Source organism: Meriones unguiculatus, chromosome 2, assembly GCF_030254825.1.
Source record: "Meriones unguiculatus strain TT.TT164.6M chromosome 2, Bangor_MerUng_6.1, whole genome shotgun sequence".
Lineage (NCBI taxonomy): Eukaryota > Metazoa > Chordata > Mammalia > Rodentia > Muridae > Meriones > Meriones unguiculatus.
Window position 1 is genome coordinate 190,149,836 of NC_083350.1, and position 20,081 is coordinate 190,169,916.

At 47.3% G+C, this 20,081-nt stretch overlaps 1 protein-coding gene across 6 annotated transcripts in view; it reads right to left on the bottom strand.

Moving 5' to 3' along the window:
- Dclk2 (doublecortin like kinase 2) overlaps window positions 1–4,311 on the bottom strand; it is a 118,686-nt gene extending 114,375 nt beyond the window's left edge. For all 6 annotated transcript variants that reach the window (XR_002476582.2, XR_002476581.2, XM_021642332.2 and 3 more), the window contains exon 1: window positions 3,744–4,311. Coding sequence is in view for 4 of the 6 variants with exons in the window: in XM_021642332.2 (XP_021498007.1) it covers window positions 3,744–4,164 (421 nt within the window). In the remaining 2 variants the exon portion in view is untranslated. The remainder of the gene's footprint in view (window positions 1–3,743) is intronic.
- Between the last annotated feature and the right edge of the window lie 15,770 nt (window positions 4,312–20,081).

Consider the following 20,081-nt stretch of genomic DNA (forward strand, 5'->3'; position numbering starts at 1 on the left):
TTACTCCACACAACAGGACCACACAGCACCCACTTCCGTGGCGTAAAGCCTCATGAAATGCTGCCCTTGTCTTCTAACTTCCAGGGAATCACTGTATTATACTCCAATTTCATGACTGCTCTCCCAAATACTCATTTTCTTCCTCTAACATTTTATTCAATTCTTTTTGTTGTTGTTTTGTGTTTTGTTTGTTTGTTTGCTTTGGCTTTTTAAGACAAGGTTTCTTTGTGCCCTGGCTGTCCTGGAACTCAACTCTGTAGACCAGGCTGGCCTTGAACTGACAGAGTTCAGAGTTCCTGCTTCCCCGAGTGCTGGGATTAAAGGCATGAGCCACTAGCCCAGCCTTTTATTTCTTCTGCAAAGAGCTTATTATGCTGTTGTGTATGCCAAGGAGGGAGCAAGAAGATTCACAGAAACGATTACACAACAGTCATTCCTTCAACACTGGCGAGTTTGCAAAGGTTTTGTTTCTCCTAACTACAAAGTGTTTCATTAGGACACATACACATAGGTAAAAACAAATAAATCCTAACTTTCTCAAGGCCAGCAATATAGCCTCAGTCTGCCCCCAAAGCTGACAGGCTACGTTTGGTCCGACGACCCACCCGGTAGACAGAGAGAAGAGGCTTACTCTAAGCTGTCCTGGGTCCTCCACATGCTAGAAGTAGCGTGCACACCCGCGCATGCGCACACACACGCACACGCACACACACACACACACACAGGCAGTTTTAAAATTAAAAATGAAATAAATGTTACACCACTTTGTACACCTATAACCAGGTCTTGTACAACCTGTGCTTGGCAAAAGGGCCAACAAGGGCAGAGCCCCACAGCCCTGATCTGGGCTGAGTGCACCTTTGGAGGCCCGCCACGCTGGGCAGGCCCACACTCTCAAGCACCTCAGCCTGACTCTCCCACACTGGCCTTTGGGAGTTAGGGCACTATGAGAGCTTCAAAGAATAAACAGGATTACAGGAGCCCACACCACAAAACTAACCAGAGAGTTGGGTAAATGAGCCAGCTGGGGAAGCTGGCTGGTTTGGGAACAGTGCTACAGTCACACCAGATCAACTGGAGTCTCCAGAGACGTCCTAGCCAAGGGCAGGAGAAGAGAAATCTAGGCTATGCAAATTTCTTTTGTCATCTGAATTCAGCGGGATAGCAGCTAGGAAGGCGTGCTCAAGCCTTTCCGTCTTCAGGCAAGCTTTCTCTTCTTCACTGGACACGATTTTGTCTTTATTTTTGTTTTCCTGGAGTCACCTCCCACAGTATGGCGTGGAAGCGAGGCGGTTAGTAAGTGGCTGAAATGAGCAGCTCGAGGCTTCGGGCAGCTGATGTGAATGGTGCCCGGTTCAGCGGGACAAGCCTGAACACCTGAGTGCGTGTTTAACTTAATCTGGCAATGGTGTGTGCGAATATGCACGTTTGCCTCTGCAGAGACACACGTGTGGGGCACATGTGTACACGGCTGTGTGCATGCTCGCAGCGGGCTGGGCCTAGGAATTACCCGGGGCCTCCTTCCCTCCCTAAGGTGGGCGGTCTCACCTGCCTCTGCTCCGCGCAGAGCTCACGGGGCCAGGCTCAGCAGCAGCCTGTTCTGGGGATCTTCTCACTCTGCCTGGCAAAGCTAGGACTGCAGGCAAGCCTCACACCCACACAGCATTTACGTGGGCTCCGGGGAGCCAAACTGTGCTTCTCACACTTGCATAATAAACACTCTTAAAAAAAAGAGAGAGATGGCTCAATGTTCTCACGCTGCAGCCCCAGCTGGCCTGAAAATTACTCTGTGGACCTTGAATTTTGATGCTCCTTCAGCAGCCTCTGCCTCCAGAGCTGTAGGACCACAGGTATGCGCCAGCCCGCTCAACTGAGAAATTTAATCACTACACCAAGAATCACTATTAGACAGATGCCTACTACGACCAAAAAAGGTAAGTGTTCTTTTCAGTCATTTCACGTTATGAAAACGGCTTGACCCAGACCAACCCGAAACCGTTGGCTGCACAGTGTGTACAATGCACGTGTAGCTGGTAACCCCCTCCCCCCCAAATCACGGTCTCCGAGTATCCGCCAGGAACTTCCCCAACCACACCTGCACCCTGGGCAGAGAGACTCTCCACAGCAAGTGTCATCACGGATCCAAAGAACGCTCTCACCTCTCGCATCAGGACGGTCATCTCGGAAGCAGTTTGACTTTACTTAACTCCTTGTCAAAATAACTTCAGAGAAGGATACTAAAACCATCAGCCATCTGAAGGCAAAGCAGGTAAGACCCATGAGTGATGGGTGTTTACAAAACAGGAAGTATTGATCCTGTCTCTGTGCTGAAACCAGAGGCAGGAGGATCTCTGTGAGTCCAAGGCCAGCCTGGTCTACACAGTGAGTTCCAGGACAGGCAGAGCTGCATAGTGAGACCCGTCTCAAAAACCAAACATACAGACGCCTTGTGGCCTCTCAACGCTGCCATATTCATTTCACGGACAAACCTCCAGGTCTCTTGCCCTCTGCTTTTAGCGTTTAAGACCCAAACTCACTACTAACGTGTGAGGTAGCCCTTCCTAGTGCTAACTTACACATGAGAAGAGAACCTCGTTCAGAGCGAGGTGGCATCTGATGAAAGTGACAGAGCAGCGTGGCTACTCTGGGACTCAACAGAATGTCTAACCTATTCTAAGTGGACTGTAGAAGAAAAAGCACAAACTGCGGCCTATTAGAAATTCATAGCCCTGGCAAGTGCTTTGCTTTCATTCCCCCATCTGCGAGAGAAAACGCCTTTAGGACATCAGCTTATGCTGAAATAAGAAAATCACCTAGTTCAGGAGTCCGGCTCCTCCCTCTAACAAGCTGCTGTTGCTATGGCTACATGGAACGCACTACCTGCATTAAGAAAGATGCCTGAGCGCTGACTACCTGTAAACACTCTGTCAGGAGCACTGCGGGTCTGACTGACCTTCTGAAGTGCTGTTTAGAACTAAAAGCCAGGTTCTCAATTACCAGCCATCCTCCCCTCCCAAAAGCATACAGGGTAGGAAGTCAAGAACAACCCAGCACATCGCCAGGCCGTCCCTCTGACTGAAGGACGTTGGTGTGCCGGGATTACTAATTTCCAATAGCCTCTGCGGCTGGTTCCCTAGACCCTACCCCTTAACGTTACTCTCCTCAGGGACGTTCACCTTGACTCACCTCACTGCCAACCAAATGTGGAAAATCCTTTAAGCATGGTGGTTTTCCATTTTGTGGAACTTTCCAAACTCTTAAATGCCCAAGTCATACCCCAAACCAAGCACATCAGAATGTCTAAGCGGCGGGGCCAGGCACCTATACTTTTAAAAGTCCCAGGATGGCCCTAGACGAAGCCAAGGCCAAGTCCTTCTACGCTGGCTCGCCCCTCTTGCTCCCAAGCGCCTTCTGCCACACGTGGAACCAGAAAACCCAATCCAGAGCAAGTCAGAACCACAGCTGTCCACAGAAGGTGCAGCGGGAACGGGCGCTGCCCTGGGCTACCCCGCTGCCCCGCCAGCCAAATCGATCTTAGGGGTACCACTGTCTGCCCTGGTCTCTGCTCGTTAGAACCTTCTTCCTCCTCAAAAAGGCAAATCTCTCAGGAAGCAGAGATTGCGGGTGCAGCCCAGCCCAACAGGAGCTGGAGAGGCGCGGGGATCCCCCTGCGCAGGGCGGGAGGCGCGGGCTGCACCTGCCGCGCGCGGGCCGCACCCACCGCGCCCGCCCCACCCGCCTACCTTCCAGCAGCTCGTCCAGGCTGGTGACCTTCCGGCTGCCGTCCACGGTGTAGATGGTGCGCACGCCCTGCGGCAGGTTCACGTTGTCGGACAGCGAGCGGGTGAGCTCGGCCAGCAGCGCGTCAAAGGAGCGGAAGCGGTCACTGGAGATGGCAAAGACCAGGCCTTTGAAGTAGCGGTCCCCGTTCCGGTAGAAGCGCGCCTTCTTGGCCTTCTTCTCCGAGCTGAGGGCCTGCAGCGTCCGCGTGCGGTAGAAGCTGCAGTGCGCGCTGTGCGCCGGGCTGGGGATGAGCCCGTTGCCGCGGGGGCCGGGGCCGCCGGCGGCCGCCGCAGAGCCGGGCGCGCCCCTCCGCGCCCCGGGCCGCGGCCTTTTGTCCCGCTCCTCGAAATGCTCCAGCTCGATGCTCCTGGTGCTGGCCATCGCGGCTACCGCGCGCTCTCCACAGAAAGGGACGGGGCTCGGCCGCCGGGCAGCGCCGCGCTCAGAGCCGCCGGGCCCCGCGCTCGGGCGCGCGGGCCATGCCGCGGGTGGCGACAGAGGCCGCCGCCGGCGGGGAGCCCCACGCCCCCGAGCGCCCGCTCCCGGCCACGCCTCGCGAGGCGCGCGGCCGGCCGGAGCCTCCCCCGCGCGAAACCGCCCGGGGCTCACCGGGTTCGCGTCCGGCCCGCGCTCTGCCGCGCGCGGAGTGGGGAGGGAGGGCGCTCCCGGCCGTGCTGCGCGGCCCCCGCCGCCGACTCGCGCGCCCTCGCCCGGCCGCGGCCCGGACGCCCGGATCGTCAGGCCTCTGCGGGCGGAGCGCGGCCGCCTCAACGCGCGCGCCCGCGGGCACCCGCGCCCTGCGCCGCCTGGCGGGGCCTGCACCCTGAGGTGGCGCCCGCGTCCCCCGGGACACCGCCGGCCACCCGAGAGGGAAACGCGGCGGAGGAGGAGGGCGGTGCCGCGCCAGCAGCGGCTTCCCGTCCCAGGCCGCGCGCTCCCGGGCGTGGCCGCGCCGCGCGCTCTGCAACCGCGGGGGCCGCGTACCCGCGCAAGCCAAAAAAAAAAAAAAAAAAACTACAAAGGAAGGAGACTCAAGGGCAACGAGCGTGTCCGCATCCCGCCTCCCGGGAAGGAGCCCAGGCCAAGCTGGGGCAGAAATACAAAACACCGCCAGGCTGGAACGCGATGCCGGCTTTTTATGAACGGCTGATGATGCATTATTGAAATAAAAGATCCTTTGTGGGAAAAAAATCTTCCAAGGTCTCTACCGCAGCTTCGCTGACACGTTAGCTCCAATAACTTTAAATGAATACGTGACTGGAAGTTGCTGGTTTGAAGGAATGGAATGTTTGTGGAGAGCTTGCCAGTTGCCAGGCGTGAATCCCACCACTGAGGATGCCCAGCCCTATGCCCTTCCCCACGCTCACGCGTGTTCAATCCGAGCTTCTCACAGATCTGGACTAGCAAACACCCATCGTGCTGAACATCTTTTCTTGAGCGGTGTCTAACCCACAATAAAAGCATATTTCCAAAAAAACAAAACAAAAAATGTGAGACGTTAGTTACTTGACTTTGGTGATGAAGCCCAAAGATGTTTGGGCCTAATGTGACACGTGAAATTAATGATTCAGCACCCAGTTCTTCAGCCGCCCTAGACAGCAGCTCCGAACTGTCCTTGACCATAGGACGACCTTCAGCGTGAAGCACATGAAGCAGGCGTGGGCGGAAAGCCAACCTCCAGCATCACTGAAGGAAATCACTCTTCATAAGGTATTTGATGACTGTAATACAGGTGAAGGCCTAGTTGGCCAAAACTTGAGAACTGATTGAGGTAGAGAAAAAGAGTTGTTCCACGGGCACCGAAGGTGACTGAGTGGGTAAGGCCCCGAGCACGTCGCCAGGACCCACACAGTGGAAGGAAGCATGGCTGCTGTGATTTGCCCTCTGTATGTGTGCCGTGGCGCACAGCACAATAAATAAATATTAAAACTTTTGAGAGAGAACAAAATTGTTCCTGCATTCCAATTCTGACGCAAATCCGGGGAGGCAGGCTTCTAGGAGGTTAATCTGGACTGCTTACACTTTAACACACAGTTTCTCCCTTCCCTGTAGGTGCAGAATTCCTACCGTGAGGTGTTAAACTGGCCTCTCTTGCTGGGATAGTCCCCTGCCTCTCAGAAATGCTGTCTGACATGCCGGTTGTTCACCTTTGGCAGATTGTCTGGGTCTCTGGTGGACTGAGACTGGCCTTCAGATGGCCTTAAGAAAGGCTGGTCACAGGCAAATAGTCTCTCTCTCTCTCTCTCTCTCTCTCTCTCTCTCTCTCTCTCGACAGATTCCTCCATGTATCTCTGGCTGTCCTGGAACTCCCCATGTAGACCAGGCTGGCCTGGAACTCAGAATTGAGTGCTGAGATTAATGGCATGTGCCACCAGCGCTCTCTCTCTCTCTCTCATGAATTTCCTCCATACTGTTTTGTAAGTCCCCTTAACCTCGCATTTACTTGAATAACATTTTGGGGAAACACTTCACATACACCTCCATTTCTCAGCTACAGGCAATTCAAGAAGAAAGAAAGTCTCTCACATTTGCAATAACCCCTTTCTACTCTCAGTATACTTTTCTTTAATAATCACAGACTATCCAGTGGATGCAAAAAGCTTCATTGGCAATCTGCAACAAGGATCTTCTAGACTTGCAGAAAAGCTCATCCTGCAGAAAGAAAAGGCCTCTGCTGGGCTGTGCAAGCTGGCGACACCGTTTAGGGGAGGCACCTGCTTAGGGCTTTTCCCCATCCCACGTGCCCAGGAAACAACGCAGGTGTCCATGTGGTGCGGTCTGTGCCAGTGACACATCATCAGACACTCCGAGTGACTATATTGAGCGCTTACTTGCCTATTTCCAAGTTTTACCTGGTGTTACTCTTCCTCCTTTTTTGGCCCAAGCTTCCGCTCTGAAAGGCAGTTCTCCAGCTATTCCATTACTTCAGTAAAAGATGCTGACAGACCTTTCAGGCTGCGCTCTTTGGGCAGTCTGCTGTGTCATGATTCCATTTCTGTCCACTGTGTGCCAAGAGCTTCTCCCAGAAGCAAAAGTGACACTGCAGCTGTGTCTATGGGGGGCCTGGAAGACTTGAGGAGTTCTTGAAACGAAGCACAAATTTAAATATCATAACCATAATGGTTACAAATCCTCGTGTTTCCCATTACGTTTTAATACAGAGTTCAGAAAGAGACTGTCCCTCCTGACCCAATCTAGCCAGTGTCCAGCTTGGAGCAGGGCTGGGAGGGGCGTGTTCCTCATTTGTTGCGCCCTCGAGGAAGGCTTGCGTCCTTTTCATAGCCGATTCTTGCAGCGCTTACCATATATATTTATAGAACTTGGGCTGTTGTTTTCCACAATTATTAACAACGTTGGAAGTCAACGTCCATGGAAAAGCACTAGCGTCCGTATTTTTGCTTCCGCAGACTTGTTTCCCAGAGGCAATGTGCCATTTGCTCTTGGTGGAGAGAGGCTAGGCCGCGCAGGGAAGGACCTCCGCAAGTCACGCTTCCAGCGCAGGCTTCTCTGGCCAGCGAGCCCTTCCCAGTAGGCAGCAGGCACACACGGGACTCAGACTCCAGTTCCTGCACAATCCCTCCGGCGAGCAGCTTCAGAACTGGACCCTAGATTTTAGGGTTAAAATTGGGTTATATCTACCTCCCAGTTTCAACCCTTTTCCTAAATGAAGAGGGAGACATCATCGCAGCCCTGAGGGCGGCTGAGTGGCACCCATCAAGGGAAAGCTCTTTCTCTGACCTGGACAGGAACCTAACATCCCGAGCTCTTCAAAATAGATGGGTTAATCCAGTTGGTTCTGGATTAAAAAGGATGGTTCCCTCTAAGCCACACTAAAGAGATGGGGAGAGTGGTTATTCTCTTAAGGAGATAATTTACATTTCCTACCCAGCATTCCTGCCCCTGCACTTACAGAGCCCCAGCTGTGTGCCAGGGCCAACCTGCCTGCTCTTCTGAATTATACACAGAGGCTGATTTTTCCTTTTTCTTCTTTTAATTTTTTTTGGGGGGGAACTGGTCAGAATTTGAACATGCGTTCTCAGACACTCTGGCTTTCTTTTTCTCTGAAGCTGTTTCCCCAATCCTTCCCACATCTGTTGCTGCCAAATGCTATGATTTTCTTTCTCATCTTCCTCCTCCACACTGCCGCTGAACTTGCCTGCCCTGTTTTTATTTTAATGCTAATAAAATGTTCCTATTGCTTCCTTCTGAGTGCATTCTTAAATTATTCTTTAACAAAATTTAAAACCTTGGCATGTGATTCAAAAATTTCCCCAACATGAGATACCCCAAATGAACATCCCCAAATTCCCGATAACATTTGTATTTTGGGCTTTGTTACTTATTTTAAAATCAATCATGATTTTAGTGTTTTTCTCTTTTCACTAACCCGTTAATGTTTATGCAAATGCTGATGGTGACAGACTGCATCTCACTGTTCGTGTTACAGTGAGATAGTGTGGGAATACTTAAGGAATAATGGCTTTATGATGATTAATTAGTAGTTAGGATCTGGTAAAGAAACAGATTACAGACAGGAAATATCTTAAGCAGCAGAGCCTGAATTGTCTCGCTGAGCTACCTCCAAAAAAATGCTCATTTCAAGCTCTCAACGCCTATTAATCACAAGGTGGTCTATCTTCATTAGCTGAGAGTTTACAATGAATGCTTTTTAAATTTATAGTAGGCTTATGATGCAAATTAGCTGATTATTTCAGCTAAAATATTCAATACTCCCTGCCCATATTTGAAATATTCCAATGTTAAAATAATACATTAATCTTACTTATGAAAACAACAATCCCATTCAGATTCGGTCCATATTCTTTAATAAATCTGCATTCATTTTAGAATATTAGATTTTTAAATGGTCTTTTCTTGTATTTCCCAAGATTCTATGGGCCTATCTGAAATAGCAGATGATCACGATTTTCCACACACGTGTGTGCATATGCACACATAATGACAGTTAACATTTAGTTGGGTTGTGACGGTTCATGTCTTAACTGTCCCTGATGGCCTCGTCACCAGTCTGTGACATGACTAGGTGGTCACACGGCCATCAGGAGGTAGGACCCCGAGGAAGAAAGAAGAAAGCAAGGTCACAGGGATGACCTTGCCCTCCCCCTCCCCTCCCCCCCCCCCCCCCCCCCCCGCTTTTTGGCCAGTGTGAGGTGGTCAGTTTTGCCCCTTCCCTTCCCCTCCAGGCCACTCTGCTCAACCCAGCCAGAACAATGGAGCCAAGCAGCGACAGACGAAACCTCTAAAATCAAAAGTCAAAGTGATCTTTCCCTCCTCCATTGTTTACTCTGGTATTTTGTCACATAAGCTTGAGTATTTATCTTAATGTAACCGATAAAGTTTATCTCTATAATTCCATAACTATAAAATTATGTTTCTCTGTAATATAATTTTATTTAATATTATTCTCCCTAAAATTCCTCTCTCTAGTGCTAAGTCCATGAACTCCTGGGGTCTTTCATGGTTTAAGAGCTCTGTCCAAGACAGGCCTAATGGTACAGCCTGCAGTCCTGGTTAATCATGAAGCCAAAGCAGGAGAGCGAAGGTCTGCCTGGGCTGGAGAGAGTTCAAAGCCAGCCTGGGCAATTTAGTAAGAACTTATCTCTAACAAGTAAAAGGAGACCTGGAGTGTACCTCAGTGGTAGAAAATTTGCATGGCATGCACGAGGCCATAAGTTCATACCCCAGGAGTACAAAATAAATAGATAGATAGATAGATAGATAGATAGATAGATAGATAGATAGATAATGTATAAACCAAATAAGAATAAATTAAAAAAAAAACACACAGTCTAGCATCTTCTTTAGAAGAACTCTTTGACTCATCCCTTCAGGTTCCTTGGTCCCAGCTGCCATTGCTCTCAGTACCTCACACTGCCTCATCCCCCCTGATGTCCAAAGTATGGGCTCTGAGGGAGGCAGCAGTTATAAAGAGGAAAGGTTTCCCTCAATCGTACTATAACATGAAGTTGTGGCGATAATTTTGATGGACTGTGAGCAAAGCTTTGTTCCAAGGTGCCTTACCATCTTAACCACTTAGACACTGATGATTGGCTTCAAAATGTTCAAGTTCTGGCTTTTAAAGCGTTATACCATGGTCCTACATAATAAGATACAGGAAAATGGAGTCTGTTCAAGTTATAACAAGTGACTCTCTTTTCCATTCTTGTTCGTTAAGGGCTTGCTTAATTTCTTTAGCCTTCTTAAATTTCTTTACTGGGACTCTGAGCCAGGTGTGTAATGATAGGTACTACCACAAGCCACTATTAATAGAATGGCTTCATTGTTTTTCCTTGAATGGCACTGAAATCACCTCCTTCCTTCTCTTTGTGGTTTACCAGCTTTGCAATGTAATCCAGTAAAAGAAATTCTGTGGGTTTTTCTTTTTAAATTGGACTTACTCAACTCATGCTATGAGTGCTTTGCATACATATGCACATACATATGTACGTGTATTTATGCATGTAAATATGTATAAAGCACTCATACACATACATACATGTGTACCACCTGCATGCTTGATGCCCAGAAGGTTAGAAGAGGGCATTGGGTCCCTTGGAACTGGAGTAACAGACAGTTGTGGACGGCCTTGTGGGTGGTGAGAATTAAACCTAGGTCCTCAGCAAGAGCAGCCAGTGCCCTTAACTGCCAAGCCATCTCTCCAGCCCAGCGAGAAACTCTTAAAGTAACTTTGAATGACACAGGAGCCCACAGAAAAATGTCTTGATACATTTCTATATGCAGCCACCTTACATTTTAATTTTAATTCAAGCAGTGTCTAAGCTTCGACATTAGACCTATTGTTTGAACAGATAAAGTTACACATCTCTTCTGTTTTTCTAGTATGGTCACAGAATCCCTGAAGCACAAATTTGACCCCAACTTGGGTTTTGTTAGCAGAATAAACCATTTGCTAAAGTGGAAATCTTTCAGGAAAGACCCTGTGGTCCACTCAGATCTCCTGGTCTGTGACCCAGCGCCAAGCATTTCAAAGGGATCAAAGATGTAGCGCATGGCAGAAGGCTTACCTAGCATGGACAAGGCTCTGGGCTTAGTCCCCAGTACCACAGATAAGAAGAAAAGGAGGGAAGGAGAGAAAGAAGGAAGGAGAGAAGGAAGGAAGGAGGGACAGGGTTGGGGCAGGAGAAAAGGAAGAGAGGGAGAAAGTTAACCATATCTCATATATATACACATATATATGTGTGTGTATGTGTATATATATATATATATATATATATATATATATATATATTTAAGTTCATTGTGACAGTCGGAAGGAGTTACTAACAGGGTTGCTGGTGATTTGTTTTCAAGCACAGCTTTTTGTTTTGTTTTGTTTTGTTTTGTTTTGTTTTAGAACAAATGATGAAGCAAAACAAAGCTCTTTGTATTACTTACTTGTCTGTTGCTGTCGTAAAACTCCTTGATCAGGCAGTGCATACAAGGGCTTATTTTCGCTTTGGTTCCAAAGGTTAGAGTTCATAATGGCAGAGTAGAAGCACCAAGCAGCAGGCATGATGGCGGAAGAAGGAAGCTGGGAGCTACCACCTTGAACTGCAAACTAGCAGCAGGAAGCGACTAGAAACTGGCAGAGCTTTCTCCTGTCAAGGCCCCCCCAGCAAAGCCACACCCCCTATTTCCCCACAGACAGGCTCCCAGCTGAGACCAGTCACTCAACAGACTGCTAGAGACCTTTCTTATTCAAACCGCCACACTCTTGAAGTTCAAATTAAATCGCAAATGTTGTCAGTCAGCTGTGGATATCCTTCTTATTCCTTAGCTTGGTTTTAATCCTCTCCAGCATACTCAAAACTATTTTTATCCTAAGTTTTGTTCCTTTTAAAACATATTTTTTCTAGCTGGGTTTGTAGCTCAGCTGCTAACTTGCCTGCTCTGCCATCCCCCATCACCACATGACCTGTACTGGTGGTTTGCCTGTAACCTGTAGGGGTAGAGGATCAAAAGGTCAAGGCTATCCTTGATACAAAGGGGCTGATGTGGCCCAGCATGGGCTCCATGGGACCTTGTCTCAGAAAAGAGGAAAGAAAAGAAAAAAGAAAGGAAAAGAGATGAAAAAGAAAAACCAACAACAGAAACTCTTTTCTAATAAGCTCAAACTGATAGAGAAGGAACAAAATCAAAATAAAGATTTTTTCCTTAATCAATGACGAGAATAAGTAGCCAACATAATATCTCATCATCACTAAATAATTAACTATTTCTATAAATAAAATATTCCCCTACGTAGCACAATGTAACGATAACTATAAAAGCTGGAAAAGTAACGCTGACATGCTGTTACTATCTGTTCTTTAGGACTCATCGGAATGTTACAGCTGACCTGCTGACTCTTCTCAACAGAAGAACCCGCTCTGCACTTAGTGGCCACGTTCCTTCTCAACCCTTAGGACAGAACACGACCTTGCTCTTTCTTAGCTACCATGACCTTGGCACTTCTGGAAGATTACAGAATAATTATTTTTATAGAATGCCTCAACTTAGTTTTTGACAGGAGTTCTGCTGCACTCTTCTTATAATAGGCTTCTGAGGCCCAATTTCAGTTTGTCTCATGAGCAGATTTACAGGATACTCACCATGAAACTTCTCTGTAGTCGATATTTGCTGTGTACGTTAGGGTTTACTTCCCTCACTGTGCCATATAACGGCGTGTCTTCAGAAGCAGTGAGGGCACTGCCACACTTTGGGTGGACCAGAGGCAGAAAGTGGTCCTTTAAGACATGCCCCAGGGGCCTGCTTCCTCCGGTTAGGCCCCGCCTCCCAGATCAGGCCACCGGGGACCACGCATCCAAAGCACAACCCTGTGGCGGACATTTTATATTTGAACAAAACATCTGAGTCTAAACTGATAAGGTACACGAGTAAACTGAATCTTGGAGGATGAGTAAGCCACTTAGGTAAGTTACGGTGATCTTCCTACAGAGCAGGTGTCCTGACTGGTTTTATGTCAACTTGACACCAGCTACGGTTATCTGAAAGGAGGGAACCTTAATTCAGAAAATGTGTCTATAAGATCAGGCTGTAGGCATTTTCTTAATCAGTGATTGATGGGGAGGGCCCAGCCCATTATGGGTGGTGGCATCTGGGCTGGCGGCCCTGGGTTCTGCAAGAAAGCAGCTGAGCAAGGCACGAGGAGCAAGCTAGTGAGCAGCGCCCTCCACGGCCTCTGCATCAGCTCCCGCCTCCAGGTTCCTGCCCTGCTTGAGCTCCTGCCCTCGCTGCTTTTGAAGACACACAGTTCAAACTATCTCAGTTTAACTAGCACATTCATGGAGTGCTTTCTTCCTACCATAGATCCATGCTGGAATCTGCCATTTCTCTTACTTGATGTGGAGAATGGTATTTGGAGGCCAGTATCTGTGCAATCAGTATTTCCGCTGCCACTGGGCCACAGCTGCTCTTCACTTTGCAGTGGGCACAGTCAGGCAGTGTCTGCTTCCTCCGGGCAGAAAACTACCTTGCTTGCCACATCTAAGGGTTTTAGTGCTTAATTATCTGGGAAGAGGCAAGTACACAGGAAAAACTAAAGTTTACTCTTAAACTTTGTTTTCATCAATATGGCTTTAAGACTATTTACCTGGCAGGGGAGACATGGTGATCAAGAGGGCGGCTTTCCGAAGGCGAGGCTCATCCATTGTACTTGGGATGTGCCAGCCCTGCAAGTTCCCCAGACGGAGAAAATTCAGGAATATCCTCTCTCTCCTGAAAAAAGATATATAGAGAGATGTGACTGTAATGAACTACTTATTCCTCTTTGTTGTCCTCACATCCTTCTCCTGCTTTGGGAGCATGGCTCAACTTTTACTGCAGCAAAAGGTCTTAGCACACAGACACATATGTAGAAATAATACAACGTTTTTATCTATTGCCCTTGCTAGTGTCCCAATAATGACACAGAGGCCTATTGGGCTTATTAGTCAGCTTTAAAGCGCTGCAGCTGGGCAGGGGCTGGGCTGTTCTGACCTGTGTGTGCCGGCCTGGCCCCTTCCAAGCCACAGCCGAGTTACCTACCACCTAGTCTCCCCGGCCGCTGCTACTCCATCTTCGTCCTCATGGTGCCTCCCTATGTTACTGCCTCAGTTCACCGCAGCAAGAGAACAGATTCATCCTAGATGTCTATTAACAGATGGACAGGGAATGGAAACGTGTGATGTACTCATAATGGAATTTTATGCAGTCACAATGAAAAATGACATCATGAAAGTTGCAGTAAAAGAGACGCAAGTTGAGAATATTATTTTAAGTGAGCTAACCCAAGCTCAGAAAGACAAGCGCCACATGTTCTTCGTCACGTGTGGATCTCAGTTTCAAGAATGTCGGCTTACAGGCAGATGTCCTCCGTCCTTACAAAATGTCTCGGTGCAACCCCAGACATTAACTCCTCGCCATCTCACTGTCTCAGACCCTCGCGCCTTGGGCCCGGCAGTCGGGTCTGAGGACGCCCTGCACCCCCTGAGGAGCTAGCTCAGGCCCAGGGGATGCGGCTTCCATGGGGCGGGAGGTCAGTGAGCTTGGCTGCCCACTTCTCGGGACGTGTCAGAACCACCGGAAGGAGGGGTTGACCCAGTCCAGGTGCCACGTTCGTAACTCGCTCAAAGTAGCTGCTGTCCCGGAAAGATAGAAAGACAGGCTCTGCTCTAGAGGTTCCCTTTGATAGTCCAGGTTTTCAGAGCTCTCTCCACAGCCTTCAGTTTCTAAAAACAGACAAAACGGGAACATTTCTCCCTGGAGGAAACATTTAGCAAACAAAACCGCAAGAGTTTGAAAGGTAAATTCTCTGTTCAAATAAAGGACTGGGGAAAAAGCTTCCTTCTATGTTCCTTTTTAAAATCTATTTTATTTACGTTTCTTATGCCCCTACCTCCCTTCACCTTAATCCCTTTCCAATACCCCAACTGCAGGTAGGAGAGAAAGGCGGTTGGTGGGGAGAGGGGGCGGAGTTCTCTTGGCTACTTCCTGCTGGTTAGGGTTGTTGGGTGCGTTGGGGCAATCCTCATTTCAGTAGATCTCCAACTTCTTCATCAGCAACCAGGAGGGGGGGGCAGCCTTCTTCTTCCTCGGAGCCCCCAACACTCTCCGGGCTCTGCCATATCTCCTCTCAGAGGCCTCAGGATTCAGCTATCTTCAGCTGGCAAACAGCCCCTCTCAGAACCCGCATGAGGCAAATAGTTTGCTGCTGTGAGTCGGTCCCATATCCCACACCTCGGATTAAAACAAAAACATGTTTACATAACATAACTGAGTTTTTAAAGACACCAAAACTTCCACTACACTTCTGTTATTTAGTTTAGGGCTGCTGTTGTTGTTTTACTGGTTGAGTTTTCTGAGAATTTCTTGGAATCAGGAGTCAAGACTATAGACGTTTGGCTGCTGGGAAGCTGCCAGCAAGGCTGGCCAGTCTCATCCCATCTCGGCAGAAGACCACCTGCTACAGCCTCCTTTCCTCCTGCCCTCACCTCCAGCGGGTCACACAGCTCTTCCCCTCCAAGTCTCCTCCACCCCACACTCATTGCTGCATTCCAGTCCCCAATTCTAGTGTTCAGGGGGCAGGCAGGCTAGCTGGGGCTCTTTACCGCTGCCTCTCCTCTAAACCCTCCAGTCTCCCCCAAAACTGTGGCAGGCCACCTGCTGAAAGCCCCCTCCTCTCTGCCCCTTTTCCATCCTGGTATCCCCACCTCCAGCAGGCATCCCGGGATGCAACTAGGCCAAGACAGCAGATAGGCAAGCCTCAGATCTTCCTCCCCCTCCTCTCCTCCATATCCAACCCCTGTTTCATCCCCAGCTCTGGATTAGACTCTGGCCTCTCCTCACATTCTGCCTCATCCCCAGGGGACTATGCAGATCCTAGAGGAACACGGGGCTTGCCTCCCTCCTGCGGTCCTCCTCCCATCCTCATTCCTAAGTGTTAGTACCAATATCTAGAAACAAAGTTACCCAGAACCCCCCCCGCAGCCAAACCTAGCATGATTCCCCCCCAAAAATTCCCTACAGACAGAGCCACCACCCCCTCTTATGAACCAGAGTGGGCATCAGAAACCAGGGAACAAAAACCCTGCCCAACAAAGACCACCTCGAATGAGAATCTTCCCAAACACAGATGCCTAGATGCCAGGGAAAAACAGCACAATCAACAATAGCCAGGACAAAATTGTTCAAAGTCCAGAACCCCACCACAGTGGGCCCTGAGAATTGCAATAAAGCTGAAGCATAAGAAAAGACTTTAAAATAACCTTTATGGCTATGAGAGAGATCCTTAATGATAATAAATCCCTGAAGAAATTTGTGAAAACACAACCAAGAAGTGAAAGGAAATAAATAAAACAGTTCAAGACCTGAAAGTGGAAATAGAATCAATAAAGAAAAGCCAAACTAAGGGAAACCTGGAAATGAAAAAATTTGGGAACTGGAACAGGAAACTCAGAGGCAAGCTTGCCAACAGAATACAGGAGATGGAAGAGAGAATCTCAGGCATTAAAGACAAGGTAGAAGAAATAGATACCTCCACACCCATCAAAGAAAATGTTAAATCTAGAAAAATCATGGCACAGACATCCAGGAAATCTGGGACACTTGAAAAGACCAAGTCTAAGAATAATAGGAACAGAGGAAGGAGAAAAAATTCAGGTCAAAGGTACAGAAAAGATATTCAACAAAAATCACTGAAAAAAACAAACAAACAAACAAACAAACTGTTCCTACCCTAAAGAAGGAGATACCTATCAAGATACAAAAAACATACAGAACATCAAACAGCCTGGACCAGAAAAGAAATTCCCCTGGGCATATAATGATCAAAACACTAAACATAATTAACAAAGAAATAGTATTAAAAGCTGCAAGGGAAAAAGACTAAGTAGCACACAAAGGCAGACCTTTAGAATAAAACTCTACCTCTCAATGGAGATTCTAACATCCAAAAGGACATGGACAGATATCTATTCTACAGGCCACAGATGGCAGCCCAGACTACTGTACCCAGCAAAACTTCCAATGGCCACAGATGGAGAAAACAAGAAATTCCATGATAAAACCAAATTTAAGCAATATTTATCTACAAACCCAGCCCAACAGAAAGTGCTAGAGGAAAGCTTTAATCTAAAGAGGTAACTTATGCTCACAAAACCACAAGGAATAAATCATACCAGATTAGCAAATGAGAGGAGGGGAAACACACACACAAACACACACTACCACCATCACCACCACAACAGCAAAACAACAGAAATCAACAAATATTGCTCATTGATATCTCTCAGCATCAATGGTCAATTTCCCAATAAAAGGACACAGACTAACAGACTGGATAAAAAACAGGACCCATCCTTCTGGGACAACCAAGAAACACACTTTAGCACCAAGGATAGACATCACCTCAGGATAAAAGGTTAGAAAAAGATATCCGAAGCAAATAATCTTGAAAGCAGGCTGATGTAGCATATTAATACCAGACAAGATAGACTTTCAACCAAAACTAATCAGAAGAGACAGGGAGGACACTACATACTCATCAAAGGACGCTGCAATTCGTGACATCTGCCCACCCAACACAAGGGCACCCAGTTCATAAAGGAAACACCACTACAGTCTAAGCCACACACTGACCACCACACACTGCTGGTGGGGGCTGTGACAGAAGGGATGGCTTCTTTAAAATCTCAGTTGTGTGTGGGGTGTGGGATTGCTTTTAGTTTGTCCATAGCTGATAATTCCCTCTTGAGGCTCAGAGAGGGGCATGATCTTTGCCAGCTGCAGATAGTAGAATTCTTAGGACTCTGGGAAAGGATAAATATGAGAGCCCAGAGAGAGGGAAAATGGGTGTTTGAGGAGACAGACAGGAAAAGAGAAGGCTGCTTATTCATTCCACTGCTGCCCTTTGCTGTTTGTCGTGCTGGATTGTTGGAAATCCTGATGATGAGACCGGCATTGCCCCAAAAGAACCCGATGACCCTAACCAGCTGGAACTAAGTCTAAAGAGGTCCATGTCCCCTTTCCCTTCTAACCTTCTTTCTCTCATTCCTAGGGTTGGGAGGTTAGAAGGGAGGTAGAGGCTTAAGGAACCCCAAATAAAGTAGAGTTTAAAAACAGTGCCAACGGGAGACTTTAGTACCCCACTTTCATCAACAGACAGGGCATCCAGACAAAAAACTAAACAGGAGAATGATGGAGCCAATGACCTTATAAATCAAATGGACCTAATAGATATCTACAGAACATTTCATCCAAACACAAAAGAATACTTCTCAGTACTTCCTGGAACTTCCTCCAAAATTGGCCCCATACTCGGACATAAGCAAGTCTCAAGAGATAAATGAAAGCTGAAATAACTCCCTGCATCCTATCTGATCTCTACTGATTAAAGCTGGATTTCAACAACAGAAAAGTTACAAACTCACAGACACTGGACAACTCACTACTGAATGGAAAACGATCAAGACAGAAAGTAAGAAGAAATTTAAAACTTTCTAGAATGGATGAAGATGAATCAGCTCTGTTGGGGCATGGAGCTGCCGGCATGCCAAGCAGCACAGAGAACCAGGAGTGCCAATCCCGCAGCATGTCTCCTTCTGCCACAGAGGAGGGCCTCACCCAAATTCCCCAGGGTGATCATCCCAGACGCCCTAGACTGTCACCCATGCTTAGAGGAGATGTCACGTGACTTCGTGGCCGGCTGACCTCCACGCTATCAGTCAGAGACCACAGGAGATTCTAGGCCTTTCCGCTTAGACCCCACCCAGGGTCACATGTCCTCTGAAGGGGAGTCTATGTGGCTGCACCTTTACTGTGCACCTGGAACGGGGCTGGCTGGACTGAACGTGCCTGGAAACTACAACCAGGTTGTTCTGTGTTTCAAACACGCCAACAATGAACCACCTGACAGTCGACTCCTGGAAGTCTGATCCAAGTTGATGAGGTCAATCCGCACCAGGTTTTCATTCTCACCTCTTCCTGGGGTTCAGTTCCCTGCATGGTACCTGCAAGACCCTCACACAACATACTCAGACATGAAAGACACAATGAAGGTGATCCCAAGAGACAAGCGCATAGCATTAAGAACCTACATTAAAAAAAGAAAGGAAAGAAACCGGAGAGATCTCATACCAGGAATTTAACAGCACACCTGAAAAGCTCTAGAACAAAAAGAAGAAATCACACCTAAAAGGAATGGATGGCAAGAAATAATCAAACTCAGGGCTAAAATCAATAAAATAGAAACAAACAAACAAACAAAAGAACAATACAAAGAATTAAAACAGAAAGTTGGTTCTTTGAGAAAATTATTAAGATCGACAAACCCTTATTCAAATCAACTAAAAGACACGGAGAGAAGATCCAAGCTAACACAATTAGAGATGAAAAGCAGGGCATAAAAACAGACGCCCAGGGTATGCAGAGAGAATCACAAGGATTCTCCACCAAATAGGAAAATCTAAAAGAAATGGATAACTTTCTCAATACACATAATTTACTAAAGTTAAATCAAGATCAGATAAGCATTTTAAACACACCTAAAACCCCTAGAGGGATAAAACAGTAATTAAGTCTCCTAACCAAAACAAGCCCAGGACCAAGTGGTTTAGGCTCAGAATTATACCAGACTTTCAAAGAAGTAAGTCAATGCTCCTCAAATTATTCCACAAAATAGAAACAGAAGGGACACTGCCCAATTCATTTTATGAGGCCACAGTTACCCTGATACCCAAACCACATAAGACCCAACAAAGAAAGATAATTATACAACAATTTTCTTACAAGCATAGATGCAAAAATGTGAATAAAATACTAACAAAGCAAATGAATCCAAGAACACATCAAAAAGATCATCCACTAAGATCAAGTAGGTTTCATCCTATAGATGCAGGGATGGTTTAACATATGTAAACTGGTAAATGTAATATACCATATAAACAAACTGAAGACATAAACCACATGATCATTTCATTAGATGCTGAAAAAACCTTTGTCAAAATCCAATACCTTTTAATGATAAAAGTCTTGAAACTAGTTACATAAGAAAATTAGCCCAATGTAAAAAGACCGTTTGCAGCAAGCCCATAGCCAATATCAACTCAAATGAGAGAATCAACACAATTGCACCACAATCGGGAACAAGACAAGTGTTTCCACTCTCTCTATAGCTACTCAGTGTGGTAACTGACATTTTGTCTAAAACAATAAACAAGGAGATCAAGAGGATATAAATGGAAAGGAAAAAGTCAAAGCATATTTGTAGATGATATGATTTTATACATAAGTGACTCTAA